The sequence below is a fragment of the Poecilia latipinna genome, unplaced genomic scaffold, assembly GCF_001443285.1.
Source record: "Poecilia latipinna isolate Pla-1442-1.1 unplaced genomic scaffold, P_latipinna-1.0 Scaffold251, whole genome shotgun sequence".
Classification (NCBI taxonomy): Eukaryota; Metazoa; Chordata; class Actinopteri; order Cyprinodontiformes; family Poeciliidae; genus Poecilia; species Poecilia latipinna.
In genome coordinates this window covers 265,353-281,019 of record NW_015112867.1, presented here as the reverse complement: position 1 = coordinate 281,019, position 15,667 = coordinate 265,353, and the positions used below count along the sequence as shown (strand labels likewise).

General features: G+C 36.4%; 1 protein-coding gene across 1 annotated transcript in view; it reads right to left on the bottom strand.

Moving 5' to 3' along the window:
• LOC106947665 (copine-9-like) overlaps positions 1-15,667 on the bottom strand; it is a 111,439-nt gene that overhangs the window by 41,596 nt on the left and 54,176 nt on the right. The window contains exons 7-11 of the mRNA XM_015032815.1: positions 8,495-8,558; positions 7,052-7,155; positions 4,001-4,105; positions 1,650-1,691; positions 1,346-1,421 (exon numbers count right to left, since the gene is read on the bottom strand). Of these exons, the coding sequence (XP_014888301.1) occupies positions 1,346-1,421; positions 1,650-1,691; positions 4,001-4,105; positions 7,052-7,155; positions 8,495-8,558 (391 nt within the window). The remainder of the gene's footprint in view (positions 1-1,345; positions 1,422-1,649; positions 1,692-4,000; positions 4,106-7,051; positions 7,156-8,494; positions 8,559-15,667) is intronic.

Below are 15,667 nucleotides of genomic sequence, written 5' to 3'. Positions count from 1 at the left end.
GGGGTGCAAATTACTGTAGGGATTTTAAGATATCTGCTGATGCATTATTTATTACAATGCGGGGTCTATCCTTATATTATGTCTATGTACGGACCGACACTGTTGTCACGGTTGCGTAGAGACGGACTCTACGCAGCCGCGGTGAGGTGCTGTCAACCCGCATTTATTTACAACATCCTCGGCCCGACACCGTAATTAGAAGTAAAACCTCTCATAAAGATACAGACGTGAGAGAAAAGACGCAAATCCTAGGTTGAATAATGTTAGTGAGGATGAACACAGGCAATTAAACAAATGTGTCAATGTGGCGCAGTGTGCTGCTGTATGAATGGATCAGGAGAGGAACTGCAGACCCGTCAGAACCTAAAACACTTGACATCAGCGTCTCTTCATCCTTCAATCATCTCCTGAGGCTGATATGGTACAGAACATTTTGCTGTGAGTAAGTTTCTTATTTTGCTTTTACTGGTGTGATTATTTGCTTATTTAATGTATAATAAAATCAGCCAAAATAATACAAATGGTCATTTAAAGAACAAGACATACAAATAGATTAACACTAAATACATACATATTTCCTACTTTAAAAGGTTTGTTAGGGCTTTCTGTGGGTTTTATTTTGAAATGTTGATATATTTTATGAATTCATTGTTCAGTGGTCATTTAATGTATTATTAATGCCCCAGACACAGACCTGCAGCCCAGGGGCGGTTCTAGATGGGGGCCAACGGGGTACCAAAGAAGTTATACTAAATAAATGTCTCAGTGGCCCCCCTGTGGTAAATCTGGTCTAGAACCAACCTCCAAACCTAACTCCTTATTTCTATGTAGTAAGATTCTTTACAGTACCAGAATGTCCACATAACTTTTATACTTTTGGCTGTCTGAAGACAGCCAAAAGTATAAAATCAGGTGTTATATTAAATCAGGTGTTATGATCAGTTAATCAGTACTTGAGCAGTTTACCAAATACTTTTTACACTTGCTTAATTAAATGTGTTTTTAAGGTATGCTACTCTGATTAGAGTACAATTTCAGGGTCCTCTAACCAACTATGCATGAACGATTGCTCTACGGATCACTTTTTAAAAACAAAAAACACTGCCATAAAATAACGTCTATCACTGCACGTCTCACCCCATGAGAGTAGGGCGACACGCCGTGGGGAGCGTCCCTTATTTTAATTTCTGAAAGGTGGCAACCCTATCTGCCAGTCTCTTAGAAGGTTGTAAAATGTTATCTTTTATATAAAAATTACAGCATAAAGATAAAAAAAGCCAAAAAAAAAAAAAAAAACAGACAAACAATGCTGAATAGAAAGAAAATAGAAACACATATTTTTCACCTCATAGACGTTGAACTGATTCTGCCCCCTGGACAGCTCTCTGTAGCTTGTGGTAAACTCTCCAATGAAGTCGTGGCTGCAGACAGAAAAAAAAAATGTATAAAAACAAAACAAAAATCAATTGTCTATTCAAATAGGCAAGCAAGAGACATCATTTTATAATCTAAGAGGAGTTGATGTGTCCTTAATTTTGCCAGAGGTTTACCACATTTCTTTTCTTTGAAGAAATAACTTTTAAATCAGTTTGCTTTTCTCAAAATCTTCGCCAGAAACACAAACACACACAATAGAAAAAGGCTCTTACCTTCCATCTCGATCCCAGTCGTACACGTCCACCTTCACAGTCCTAAAAAAAAAAAAAAATTAACATGAAACTTTATTTGGTAATTTCCACCTAACCACACAGCCTCATGTCAGTTAAAAAGAACAGCAGGTTCTGGTTTAAGAGGAAGGGGGAAAAAATCTCTCCATCATAGCTGGAGCAGATAAACAATTATATATTCACTGAATAAATGATAAATCACACTGAAGAGTGTTGGCACAGCAGGTACTGGTGATTATCTGAACTCTGGGCCCAAATTAGTCCAGAGAGAGAACAATTTTGACATGTAGGAGAGAATCATTTGTAGTTGGCATGCATTAGCATAAAAGTTATTTCAGCTTCATGTTAATTTTTTCAGTTGTGTGATTTGAACATCACATTAGTTGGTTAAAGTATTGCATGTTATTGAAAGTCATTAGCATAGACAGCAGAAAAATGTGAGCACATTCTGCTCTGACTGCAGGAAGGACTTACACATGGCAACCAGGTGGTAGGTGAGAGTTTTAAGACACAGCAGAAGCTCTGTAGAGTAATCTGTTCAGTAATCCCTTTTGAAAAGGGATTACTGAACCAGAACAAGGAAACTTAGAAATGTCCTTGTTCTTTTGTAGACAATTTCAGAAATTAATAATCTCAGACCACTATTTGTAGTGTTTGCACAAAAACTGTGAAAACTCCAGCAAGTGACTTGTTGCTTGATGCAAACTTTTAAAAGTATGGCTAGCCTCAGCCTTACAGCAGGTAGCCAGCAGGAAAAGACTAGGAAATACAATGTTATGCCCATTTAATCTATTTTGATGTGCTGAAATATAGACAATATTGTTGAAAATTTTGCACAAAAAGTTAAGATACCTTTGTGAAAAGGAGTAAGCTGATGAAGCCGACAAGTAATGAGTGTTTGTAGCTTCAAAAGGTTTTCTGTGATTCTGTGAAAGATGCACATTGCTGCGAATCATCTATCTTCTATCTTGAGAATCACACAGCCTGAGCAATCTCCATTAAATGTTATAAATTGTTGGTAAACTAAATTTGGAAAGTATTTTAAGACTTAAAACAACAGAATTTAGGGGCCACATGCTTTGAAGAACCCAGACTGTGTTAACCTTTTACCCCTAACCCATGACGAGTTGTTTCGGAAAACTTCGGCTTTTATTTCTCACATTATGACTTTGCATTTTTGTGTTTCATGATGTAAAGAACTTTAAAATGCCTTGTTGCTGAAATGTGCTATGCAAAAAAAATTTGATTTGACTTTAATTTTTATTATGAGAAAACAACCGAGGTAATTGTTTTGTAAAATTGAAAAATATGAACAAAACATGAAACTGCAGTAGTATCACTAAAAATTATGATGACAAATTAATATTCATTAAAATAACTCATTAATAGCATCCTTCCTTTTTCCATCTGCACTATAGAGTAGAATTTTAATCTGTGGCAGATATTGCAAAACTTCATCAAGGCCTCTGAAGTTCAACTTAACGTAGGTGATTTTAGGATTCTTGTAAACCAGTAGGGTGATGCTATAAATTAAGCATTCTGTCTGCTTCACAAAATAAACTGATCTATTGTAAGATAATGTCTTAATATTAAAAAAAAAAGTATCTGCCCTTATCCCCATTATGCAAAAATCTTTGTCTATTTGTAGTTTGGAGATTGTTAATGATGAATGAATGTTTATTAATAAGCAAATATGACAAATATGTTGAATAACCAAACTAATAAAGAGTTGTAGTGAAGCGAGGCTGAGTGGGATCTGTCTGTATTCGTCTCTGCCATAAACTGCTGATGGGAGCAGCTCTCAATTTATTCCAGTGCGCTGTGAGAGCCGACTGTCAGACATGAACTCATGTAGTGTTGTTCTATATAACTGCATGAAAAAAATTCATATCTGTAGCTACATTTTCATCTATAAACTCCTAAAAGTAGCGTTCAATTGGCCAGATCCTTGCATCAAAGCTGTAAGGCGCATCACTTAACATTACACAAGCATCTGCTGTTCTAAAGGGTGGATACTATGTGGTACTGTAACACCGTGCGGCCGCTGAAAACACTGTGCCCGGTTCGGCCCGATTGGTATGTATGAGACGGCGCTGTGTGAACACTGAGTCAGTCTCAATAACACCAGTGCTGGTCTCTGGGACACCATGACCGACTGCTGGCATTATTCTGACCGCCCCAGTAACAGGTGATGTCATCCATTTTAAAAGTCAACTTGAAACTTGTCCCTATTTAATCACATTTTTTTAAGACTTGAGTGCTTCTCTCTTAATTTAAAAACATCAACAAATTTGTGAATCCTGGGATAATAAAACGGTGCGAATATTCCCGACCTGTCATAGTCGCCGTTGCAGAGAGCTCTGACGGGGATGGTGAAGGGCTGCCACACCGGATTCAGCGTGTTCTTGATCACCTCCGTCTTGTGGCAGATGGTGAACCTGCCAAAAGAAAATGAGATATGAGGCGATAAAAAGAGCATGCAGATAACTGTGGGCAGATCATTACGACACTGTGTTAGAAAATTCTAGATAGAAAAAAAGGAACAATAAATCTCTGCCAAGAAACTCAGAAATTTTCTAGAAAAACAAAGAAATTTCTGAGTTTGAAAAGTCTATATTAATCTTGAAATCTTTGAGTTTTTTCTAGGAGATTTTTGACTTTTCAAACTCAAAAAATGTCCAAAAGTTTTCAACTCTTGAATCTCAGAAATCTCCATGTTTTTTCTAGAAATTTTCTGAGATTAGTCAAAAAAGGTTTTAAGCTTTTGTTGTAGAAAATTAAACTTTTCAAACTTAGAAATTTCCTTGTGCGTTTGTAGAAAATTTCAGAAATTAATAATTTTCTGGTAGAAATATACTATTTGTCTTTTCCCAGCTACAGTGGCCCTAATAATCCATCGCAGATAATTCTACCTCCTGTATTTTTCTCTGTAATTCGGCACAAAGCTTTCAAGGCGACTGTGAAGGTTTTTGCATAAGTACTTTTGTGAAACAGAAAAACTGCAGATGAATATTTATTGCTGCAAACATCTCCAAAAGGCACATCTGTGGAAGAAAGTAAAAACCTGAAAAAAAGATGGTAAAAACTGCATTAGAAGAAACAGGCGGCCGAGTTAATTTATGTTCAAAAAGTAAATGTGGTAATTGGTGTCACTGAATGGATGCTTGGTATGTAAAATCTCCCGGTGCATTCCCAGCACATCTCTGTTATTTTTTAAGCCTGGACTGCGCAGCACCAGTGACTGCTGAGGTTCACTGCTTCCATCAGCGTTGCCTATTAGTAATGGTGGTACTTTGGGATAATTGCCTATAAAGGTTTCTCTATGCAGCCTTATCCTGTGATCCCTAAAGTTGAACGAGCCTCAGCTTTTTTAGTTAACAATGCGGAACTGAACATGATTGACTGGATGCATTTAGAGATACTCAACATAAAATACTCAATGAGGTTTTTCAATGTTGGACAGCCGGAAAAATCAGTATTAAACACATCAGTTTTTTCTCAGTAAACATAATTTTACTATTTCTATTGAGATGAAATTTACACCATTTGTCAGCACCAACACATGTGATATAAAGCACACTAACTGATTACTTTGTAAATTAAGACATGTGCAATAAAGTGGAAAGATATGGGCAGTAGGCACTGAAGAGATGAGGACAAACATCTAAAAGCAAAGTACCAAGATGCTATTTGTCAGTTATTCAGAAAGCTTCCGGTTGCTGCGTGCAAATGAATATCAGATGTTTTAATATTATCTTTATAAAAAGCTTTCCTATTATCAAAGTTTTGCTCAGAGTGGTGCTACAGGTAAAAGCAAAGAGACCTTCACAAAAAAGACTCAGTGTTGCAAAGAATACTAATGGCATTAGATCTGCATTTCTAAACCTCTGAATGTGAGAACCGCTGTATTCACAGAGAAAAGCACAAAGTTTCACCAAATACCAGCCACAGACAGGTATACGCATTGAGGTTGTTTTACAGAGTAAAAACAACAATAAAAACAGTTACCCAAAAGACAGCAATATTAATATTTAGTTAGCAAGTTAAATATGTAGATTACAAACTAACTATTTGGGTGATTCTCCAAATTTGGTGCCTTTTGTGTATGGAAGTGACATCAGTGAAGTCTCTTCCTGCTCACACTGTAAAGAGATTTAAGTCTTAGGAAAGTGTCTTACCTATATTTGGTTATTTTTTTTTACCCAAATGTCGTCATCGTCAAGCTCAACCTTTCAACCCTGTTACGCACTTAGACGATATTTATTGTTGTTTGGGAAAAAATAAAAAATGGTCTTTGAAACATATTAATTTCTTGTTTTCATCGTATCATAATGTTGCTCCATACCCTAGCTGATGTGAACTTATGGCAACTTTTAGTGAAACTCTTCAACCCTGTAACATTCAACCCAGTTACAAAAATAGTGGTTTTATTACGAGGTTGAATGTTGGACTGTTGTAAAGCCAGGCAGAGTGTTCAACCCCGTAACAGTCTGGTCAACTTTTACACTGGGATCAACCCCGTAACGCGATACATTGTTGTACTTTTTTTTTTTTATATATATAATAACAGCAAATATTAGACTAATATCTGTTGGACTGTATGCAAAGTTTGTCCCTAGTTTGTCCTTGTCCCTAGTGGGGTTGGGAGGGTTGCTGGTGCATATCTCCAGCCAACGTTCCAGGTGAGAGGCGGGGTCACCCTGGACGGGTCACCAGTCTGTCGCAGGGCAACCCAGAGACAGACAGGACAAACAACCATGCACACTCACACCTAGGGAGAATTTAGAGAGAACAATTAACCCGACAGTCATGTTTTTGGACTGTGGGAGGAAGTTGGAGTACCCGGAGAGAACCCACCATGCACAGGGAGAACATGCAAACTCAATGCAGAAAAAACCCAGGCCGGGAATCGAACCCAGATTGCTGCAAGGCAACAGCTCTACCAACTGCATCACTGTGCCGCCCAGCTTTATTCTAAATTATGTTCATTTCTTTCCTCAAAATTCTACATAAATATCCCATTATGACAATGTGGAAAAAAGTTTGAGACTTCTTGCAAAATAATTAAAATTTAGAAAAGACCAAGAAATTAAATTTACATAAGTGTTCACAACCTTTTGTAACCAGAGTATTTTTTTATTTATTCAGTTATTTATTTATTTATTTATTTATTTATTTATTTATTTATAATTTGTTGATCCACCTTTGGCAGCAATTAGTGCTGCTGTAACAACCCTGTTCCTTGCAAACCGAATCACTTAATTACTTTTGGTTGGTTAACATTCATAAGAGTTTGCGTCCAATCTGAACCATCCATCCATTCCATTGTTCAAACTTTAAAAGTAAAAGAGGCCCGTCCAGCCACCCTGATGAGTCATACTCACGTTCCGTCTTCATTACTGCGATAAAACACCAGGAAAGGGTCAGACTTTCCGAAAAAGTCTTTCTTATCCAGCTTGTTGGCACACAACTGCATTGTAGCGATATCCTGACAGAGAAGACAAGCAGGTTTTCAACATAATGGTTCTGATGCAAGTTTTTTTCAAACGGGGCAACCTCTTCTCCTAAGGCAGACATTTTCTGTCAACTAGTGCAGAAACTTGGTGCAAGACTTTGGCAGAATAGGTTTGGAAAGTGATTGGCAGAAAAAAAATAAAAAAAGTTATCCATGGTGATTTATGCAAAACATTAAGAAGGATCATTATGAATAGTTTGGTAATTTTTGCATAAGAATTGCACAATTTATTAGGGAGGAAAATAAATGTCTGCAATATAGTGAAGGAAGCAGAGAGAGATCGTTTCATACATATGTATGAGTGGCTATGGCTGTTAATGAGGAGCTGTGTTGTTCCTGCTTCTGCGCAGAGATGCCTGGGACAACCGAGGCAGGCAGGCAGGCAGGAAGGAAGGAATTAAAGATAGACAGATAAATAATTAGACCTTTTAGTTGATTTCTCCTGAGGGAGAGCATCTTGGGAAAACCCTAAGCTGCAACTGACAGCAATTGGATCTTGTTAGGGAGCAAAAATCTCCCAGAGTAGCAATGGTAAACACGACTAAGATAAGCCAGTTTATATAATGATCTCATGAGCGCACACATGTGCACGCAGAAATTCTCCCAAGCATCTGATCGGCTGGTTGTGGAGTTAATACATAAGTGTGTCGGGGAGGTTTTTGGGGGGGTACTGTGAAATTGGAGGGAAATTTTGCTTCGCAGCAGAAAACCGTCTTGACAGTTTATCTGAGACCCGTTTAGAGGAAAGTGGAGCGCTCTAGCTAATGAAACGTGATCTGTTTAACCTTGGATGGGGTAGGAGGAAGTGGTGTGTGCAGACACATTTTTGGGGGCATGAAGGAAGGTGCTCCAGTGGGGAGGAAAAGGGCAGCTTGTGAAAATGCAGAATTGATGTGAAATTTATACAACGTTACAAACATGTGAGGCACTGTTAAAATGGGCTTTAAAATCCAGAAAATGATGCATTGGGCCCCTCACAATACACTCTTTTTCTGAAAGAAAAAAAAGAAAAAAAAAAAGAAAAAAAAGATTTCAGAAAGGCATTGTTTTTTTTTTTTTTTTGTCTGGAGCGAAAAAAGGGCATGGGCCCCTCCTACGGTCTGTCTGTGTACAGCCCTGGTAGGAAGTCTGGGGAGTTCTGCAATAAAATGTTCTCGCCATGTTTATATGTACTGGGATTTGTTGCTGCGTGTGTACACAGACAACGGCAAACTGCTACAGCGACTTCATAAATATTGCAATAAAAATGTAGAATATTCAGTCTGGATTTGGGTATGTTGATGAGTGTGCACGCGCGTGCGTGTGTACTGACCCTGCAGTTACTGAGCTCCTCCGCTGCCAAAATTATGACTCCACACTTCTTCCCTGGTATCCCACTGAGATTATAAAGAGAAAGAGACAGAGATGCAGTAACTGTATCGAGGCGTGAATAATAAAAATAGAAAGCAGATGTCATTCATAGCTAAAAGCTGTTATTGTGCCAGCAGACAGCCCGGCGTGCAGTTACTTGTTTCCCAGAAAAAATTCACAGAGGGACTCACACTTACTCTCTAATGGGCGAGTCAATTCTAAAAATGGATTATAAGTGGAAATTAGACGACATACCCAATGCCATGCAACACGAAAATACACATTTGAAACCAAAAATATACACACTTTAAGATCATTTTTGTCACCAACATTAAATTTGGACAATTTTTTTTGTGTTTTTACTTCAGTTAGGGTTAGAAAAATGATTTATCTTCGTTAATACAAAAAAATGAGGAAATAATTTAAAATGATTTTTTTTTTACTGTCTTTTCATTCAAAATTGCTTCCTCACTGTTTAAACTGGGATAAATGCTTATGGTATTCCAGCAATGGCTTACTGGAATATTGGACCATTCAATATTACCAGTACCAGTGAGATTTTGGGGACTGAGATCTGTGGCTTTCTGAGTCCAAAATAAGAAATTTGTTGCCCTTGAGCTACTTTGGTAATAACTTGACAGTTTGTTTACATTTGTTGCTCCTTCAAAAAACCTGTCGGTGTTCGAGCTTTAACATTGCCAGCTGTTTTCATGAGATGCTGCTGTAATATTTTCACAGGATTCTGGGCTATTAAATGACCTGTTGCATGTTGCCATTGATTTAAAGGCATTTATTTTCTTACATTTTTATATTAAAAGAAACCAGGCCGGGAATTCAGGACTTTAATTTTGAATAATTAATTACATAGATTTTATCGTTTTAAAATTTTTAAACACAATTATTTGTACTTATACGCACCAATGCAAAGATTCCGGCTGGAACTTTTGTATTGCTGGGTTTCTGGTACACTCATAAACATGACACACCACAGTAATTGACCTTTTGGCTCACAGGAAGATAAGTTTTGCTTATGGGCCACCGGAAAAGACTGTTGTGTTCAAGTTGTGCTAAAAGACGTTAGCCTAAAATAGAATTTCAATGCTAAACATGTAGCAGCAGAACATTAGCATGCTAACATCCACGGTCAACATTACTGAAAAAGTTTCATGAATGATCATGAACGCTTATTGGATAGAATAGCATTTTAATATGATGGCTGAATAACCTAATTAACATTAAAAACTAATATTTTTGTTGTTTAGCTCATATGTCTATTTATTCAATAATCTACTCATAAAAGGGGTTTTTGAAATGAAATTATTGCATATTTTGTCAACGTATGGTTTTTGATGACAATGAGATTTAATAAACTTAATAAATTACCTTTATTAAAAATGTAATCAAGGCACACCACTATCAAAACACAAAGAACATCTACACTGTCGGCCCCCACTCACAAGGGGATTTCAGTGTCATAAAACAGCAAATAAAGGAAATATTTTAGAAATTCAACCAGATTTAAATTTCTGATGAGCCTCATCAGGACATTAATCCCAAACATGTGTTTCTGATTAAATAAAGCAACATCATGGCAGAAAAATAGGTTATCTGATGAATAAGTATAAATGTGATATTTCAAAAATGCAAATAAGTCATCTTTGCATAAGCGGAGCGGTGGACCGTATTTTGCATTTGTCTTCTGAGCAGAATGAGTCACACACAGAAATAAAAATGTGTTCGCTCAGGTGTGTGCAAACATGCATGCGTTCTTTGCATAACAAGGTATATATTTAGTTTCTAGCAAGTGTTCAAAGATTGCGATTGCTTCTTTGACTTTTCCTGTGTTTTTTTGTTTCGGTCCTATTTAAAATGACATCAAATGTGAAGCCTCGAGATCAAAAAGAATGCAGTGAAAGTACAAGGTGAGTGATCTGCCAAAGAACGCTGCACAAAAACACAAAACCATCTACGAAAACAGAAACGGTGCACGCCTTAAGAACGGACGGGAGGCGCAGCAGCAGCCGGGGAGCGAGGGAGGCGAAGTGAGAGGATAATTTCAAAGACACCAGGGCACAAAAGGGCCAAGCCTGAGTGCTGCTTCATTATCTTTTTTTAAAGAGTTGGAGAAGGAGAAATAAGTGCAGGATGAATGAAGACAGAAAAAGAGGCTGAGGTAGAAAAAAACAAGGGAGAAAAAGATAATAATCCCATGAGATATTTTCAACTTCGCCTTCGCCTTCACAGTAATTTGTGCTGGGTGACTGTTTCAGCCTCTCGCCAAAATGAGCAAGTTATCTGTTGGCAGAATGCTGCAAGGAAGCACGGTTGGTCCGAAAGACAATGTCTGATTAAAATGTTCCACTTTGAGGAGAAAACTAAAGGGCTTTTGCAACCATTTCATAGAATATCCTGCATTTTTATCATGTTCACTTGAAATCTAAAGCAGATCTAGCAAACCAAAGAGAAAAAGTGGACCTGATCCATTCATCTCAACTTGGGAGCAACAAGCCGGACCGTACTGGACAGCTTCCTGGTTAGACTGCTCCCAGAATGGACATTCATGCTCCACTGTTCTGTTTGTAAACAAGCTAACTCAAGATGCAGTACCACCAAAACATACACTGAGCATGAAATTGAAAAACATGTAATTACAAAAATAAATATGTTAATGCTGGGGTACGTAGCTTATGTAACTTTGATTAGAAAAAGTTTTTGGTAACACTTTATTTCAAGGGGGTTGAATAAGACTGTCATGACACTTTCATAAACATAACACCTGTCATAAACATGAATAAGCTTTCATGAATATTTATGACTGTTGTCATAAAGCATCATTTGGTAAATTATGACACTTTTAATACAAAGTTGACATTATTCAAAATGTCTTTGTTGTGACAACTTGACATTAACCAAGAAATCATTACTGATATAAATTTTTTATAAAAGTATTACTGATTGCACTTTAAAAATTAGGTAACTTTATGTTATTAAAGGTAAAGTTTAAACAGTAATGATTTCGTGGTTAATGTCAAGTTGTCATAACAAAGACATTTTGAATAATGTCAACTTTGTATTAAAAGTGTCATAATTTACCGAATGACGCTTTATGACAACAGTCATAAATATTCATGAAGGCTTATTCATGTTCATGACAGGTGTTATGTTTATGAAAGTGTCATGACAGTCTTATTCAAATAAAGTGTTACCAAGTTTTTTTTTACTAATTTGTTAAATCTGTCACTATGTCATGACAGTATGAGACAAATAATGTGAAGAAATACTCCTCTCCTGGTCAGAAACAACCAATCAGAGCCATGAGGAAGGTTTTAGTGCTGTCAATCAGGCTAGTGTATGCCTATTTATGCTAATGGCGGAGAAACAACTTACCGTTGCAGGAAAACCGTTTAGCCGCCATCATCGGAGGCTATCATAACAAGCTTTAGAATTCATGACAGGCTCACCTGACGGGAAGAAGCTGTAGCCTAGTAGAGGGTTTATCATGCATGCACACAAACATGACTGACAGCACCAAGACCCTCCTCCTGGCTGTGATTGGTTGTTTCGGACAGATCGGAGTATTTCAGCAGTTAGCACTGAGAGAAGGCAGAGGAATTAGATATTTTTCACAGATTATCTGTCTCATACCAAACCATTAGAACATAGTGAAAGTTTTAGCAAATATGTAAAAAAAACATATTTGTTTATAAAAGTGACATATATCCAGCTTTCATGAAAACAAACCAACTTTGAAAATACATTTTTTCTTAAAAGGTTTTGGCTTTAGGATGGGGTGACTTTTCAGCAATATCATAATTAGTGTATTTTTGCAAAACTGCAATAGAAACACTTATCACAGCAGTTTACATAGCAAAGTAGACACTAGCCTCCTTGGACTACACACAGCTAGCTCTACCAGTGGACTACCAGCATCAAAAGTCAACTTTGTGTTTTAGAAAGAGTTGAATCCACAGCTCTTCTATAAAATCGCTGACTACAATTTTCCGAAAAAATCTCATATATGAAGACACTCCCAATTATAAGGGGCTTTTCACTCCAATGCCTTAATAAGACGGCAACATGGACCCTATGGACCCCTATAGACCCCTATGGACCCCTATAGACCCCTATGGACTCTGATGGATCCCAATGCCACTATAGAGAAGGCTGGTTTGCATCATTAGATGCACTTCAGGTTGCTATTCGATGATTAATGACTTCCTTCAGAATAACAGATTATCTTACAGGTTTGATCTAAAAAATAAGAGAATGTTTATGTTACAAAAATGAGAGGTTTCTTAGACTAGATCCAATTTCAATGTTTGGCATCACTGAGAAATAAGGATGATGTACAATGGCAATCAACGTCTTTCAATGATGGATGCTTGTTGATTTTTAGCTTGAAATTGTTTTCTGCATCACTGTTCTGACATCAGAATAACAAGATATATTTTCTAAAAAAAAAAAAAAAACCTTCTTGACTTAGAAATACTGACCATTATCGAAAATATATATATAACTTATGTTTATATATCAATTAAGTAAATGAAACAACTTTTTAAATTGAACCTTGTTTCTATCAGTTATATTCTGAATTTTTGTGTGTTTTCCACTTAACTTTGCTATCGTTCTGTCTTACAGTCTCAATTATACGCATTTCATTATGTTTGTTAATGTAATAGCTAAAATTATTAATGTTAACACCATTTGTTTTAGTTGTAATTATCCAATTCATAAAGTATATTAAAAAGATTTGTCTACTCAATATTTTTGAATAATAAATTGTCACAAATTTTAAGTGAAAGTTAGTTTTAATTGTTACATTGGCTCAAAATGCATTATTGTTTCTTTCAGAAAATCTTAATTTCTGCTGTAATTTATCAGATACATTAATTACAGCAGGTAAAATAATATTTGAAGACATCACAATCTTTCACAGTCAACATATTTCTAAAGAGAATATTGACATGAAATTTTCAGCAGCTGTTGGTAACAACACGAGTAATCCGTACGTGGAAAGAAAGCAAAACAAGTTCAGAAATTAAGTTATGTGGAATAATGTGAAATGTGACACTGTCCAATGCCTGGTGAAAATTCCATGGCCAATGTCACCTCTAGAGAATATGTTTATTGTTAATGTATTATTTATTTATTAAGATATATTTTGTATTATATTAAGATTAAAAGCTGAGCTCACTTTCAAAGTAGGAGTTAACATTCTTCATAAAAATAGGAATTTCCTGTCACAGTCTGTCACAAAAGCATGAAAGATTTCCTCTAGGAATAGTTTGAGTATTTTAGGACAAACTTTGAATTTTTCATGAATTTTCAAAGGCATTTTTTTTCCCACCACAGTTCAGTTTAACATACGAAGCAACTGCACAATAACACCCACACCAAAAGATAACAAACCAACTTGACTGGTTTATATTATTGAGAAGCAAGAATACATGATGACAGGAGATGAAAGCCCATGCAGAGGAGAACTGACTTAAGGTTACAGAGGAAGAGGGAGAGTGTTATGTTAGCTATTCACGCCTCGCCTCCTAAATCCTTAGCCTTGCATGACGCACTTTTCAAATCGATGGATTCTCTCACTCACGCTGACTCCCAGCTGTAGCAGGCAGCAACAGTGAGAGAATTATTTATGAATTTACCTGCTCAGTGTTTCCAGCTGCACACCCGCCAGCCAGCCCACCGGATACACACACACACACACACACACACACACACACACACACACACACACACACACACACACACACGCACACACACACCTTGCCTGGACTCTGGAGTATCCATCTGAGCCTTTATGGCTTCATAAGTGCAGAATAATAATGACATAGATGTTCTCCTGCTTGATTTTAAGAGTATTTTTGCCTGTTTTCTCTCATATAATGACAAGTTTATGATATATTTGGTTTGATGAGGGAAAAACAGTATAGCATAATGTAAAGCTCAAAAAAGTTGATTTTACATAACACTATGGTTTAAAATAAGATGAAAAGTTTTTTTCACATAAATAAGGTTTATTATATGAGATATTCCATATGCTATAAACAACTAGAGGAAAACAAACCAAAGCTGACACTGGATGCTAACACTGTAACCTAGAACACAATAGATGCTTAATAAAAGACCAGCTAACATCATGGATTCCTTTATAGTGACATCAAATGTATTTTGATATCACTGATATATGGCATTGTTTGGATTAGTAGCATCAAAGCAGAATATTCACAATAGATTTTTGTCCAACAGTATTTTACTCAAGACATTCCACCTTAGCTTTTAACCAATATGTAGGGTTATCATTTTATAAATTAATCAATTAAAAACATATTCCAGAGTGGTTAATTAATATGTTTTTAACATAATTACCCACTCATTAAACACGAATGTAATATTGGTTTTACTTATAAATAATGAAACTGATGACATATTGATTTGTTTACCAAGAATAAGTGTCCCTTTTCTTGCTATTATAACTGACGATGTATTCAGGGAATTTTCTGCAGCTACACGAACCACAGTACAGTCCAGCATTTTGGACTTTTGTTGACTACACTCCCAATGCGTTAGCATTAGCTTACAATGTCTGTAAGGTTCTCTCTCAGCAAAGATCCTAAGCAAAATGAGATGCTTGTTTCTGAGGATGTTTTGTAGTCGTATGTGACAAATTATTCCATTAGAAATAAGGAGGAACTTTGAGTAAATAGGTGGAGCTTTGTGGAAGACAGCATTAAGGCACTGCTATGAGTGGTCACCTTGGGAGAGTCAAGGATTCTTCAAACATGTGTGAAAGAATCAAGGCAACAATTCAGGTTTGTTTTTGATGAAAGAATAACATAAAGCTATTTGGAAAATGTAAAGCCAATCGTACAAAGAGAAGATTACTTTTACATTTCCCCGGACATCCACACTTTAGAAGATTATCAACCATTTAAATGTTTTCCAAGATGATAGTCTTTATTACTATATAATGAAGGAGTTTTAATTGTTTGGAAAAGACCTCATGACCCTTCTCAGGTTGATGTTTCGAGAACAGCTGTTTTCTGTCTTTGTAATGCACACATACATGCTTCACTCAAACTTGTTGCAGAAAATATGCTGTACCTGAAGATTCATTGGTTATGTC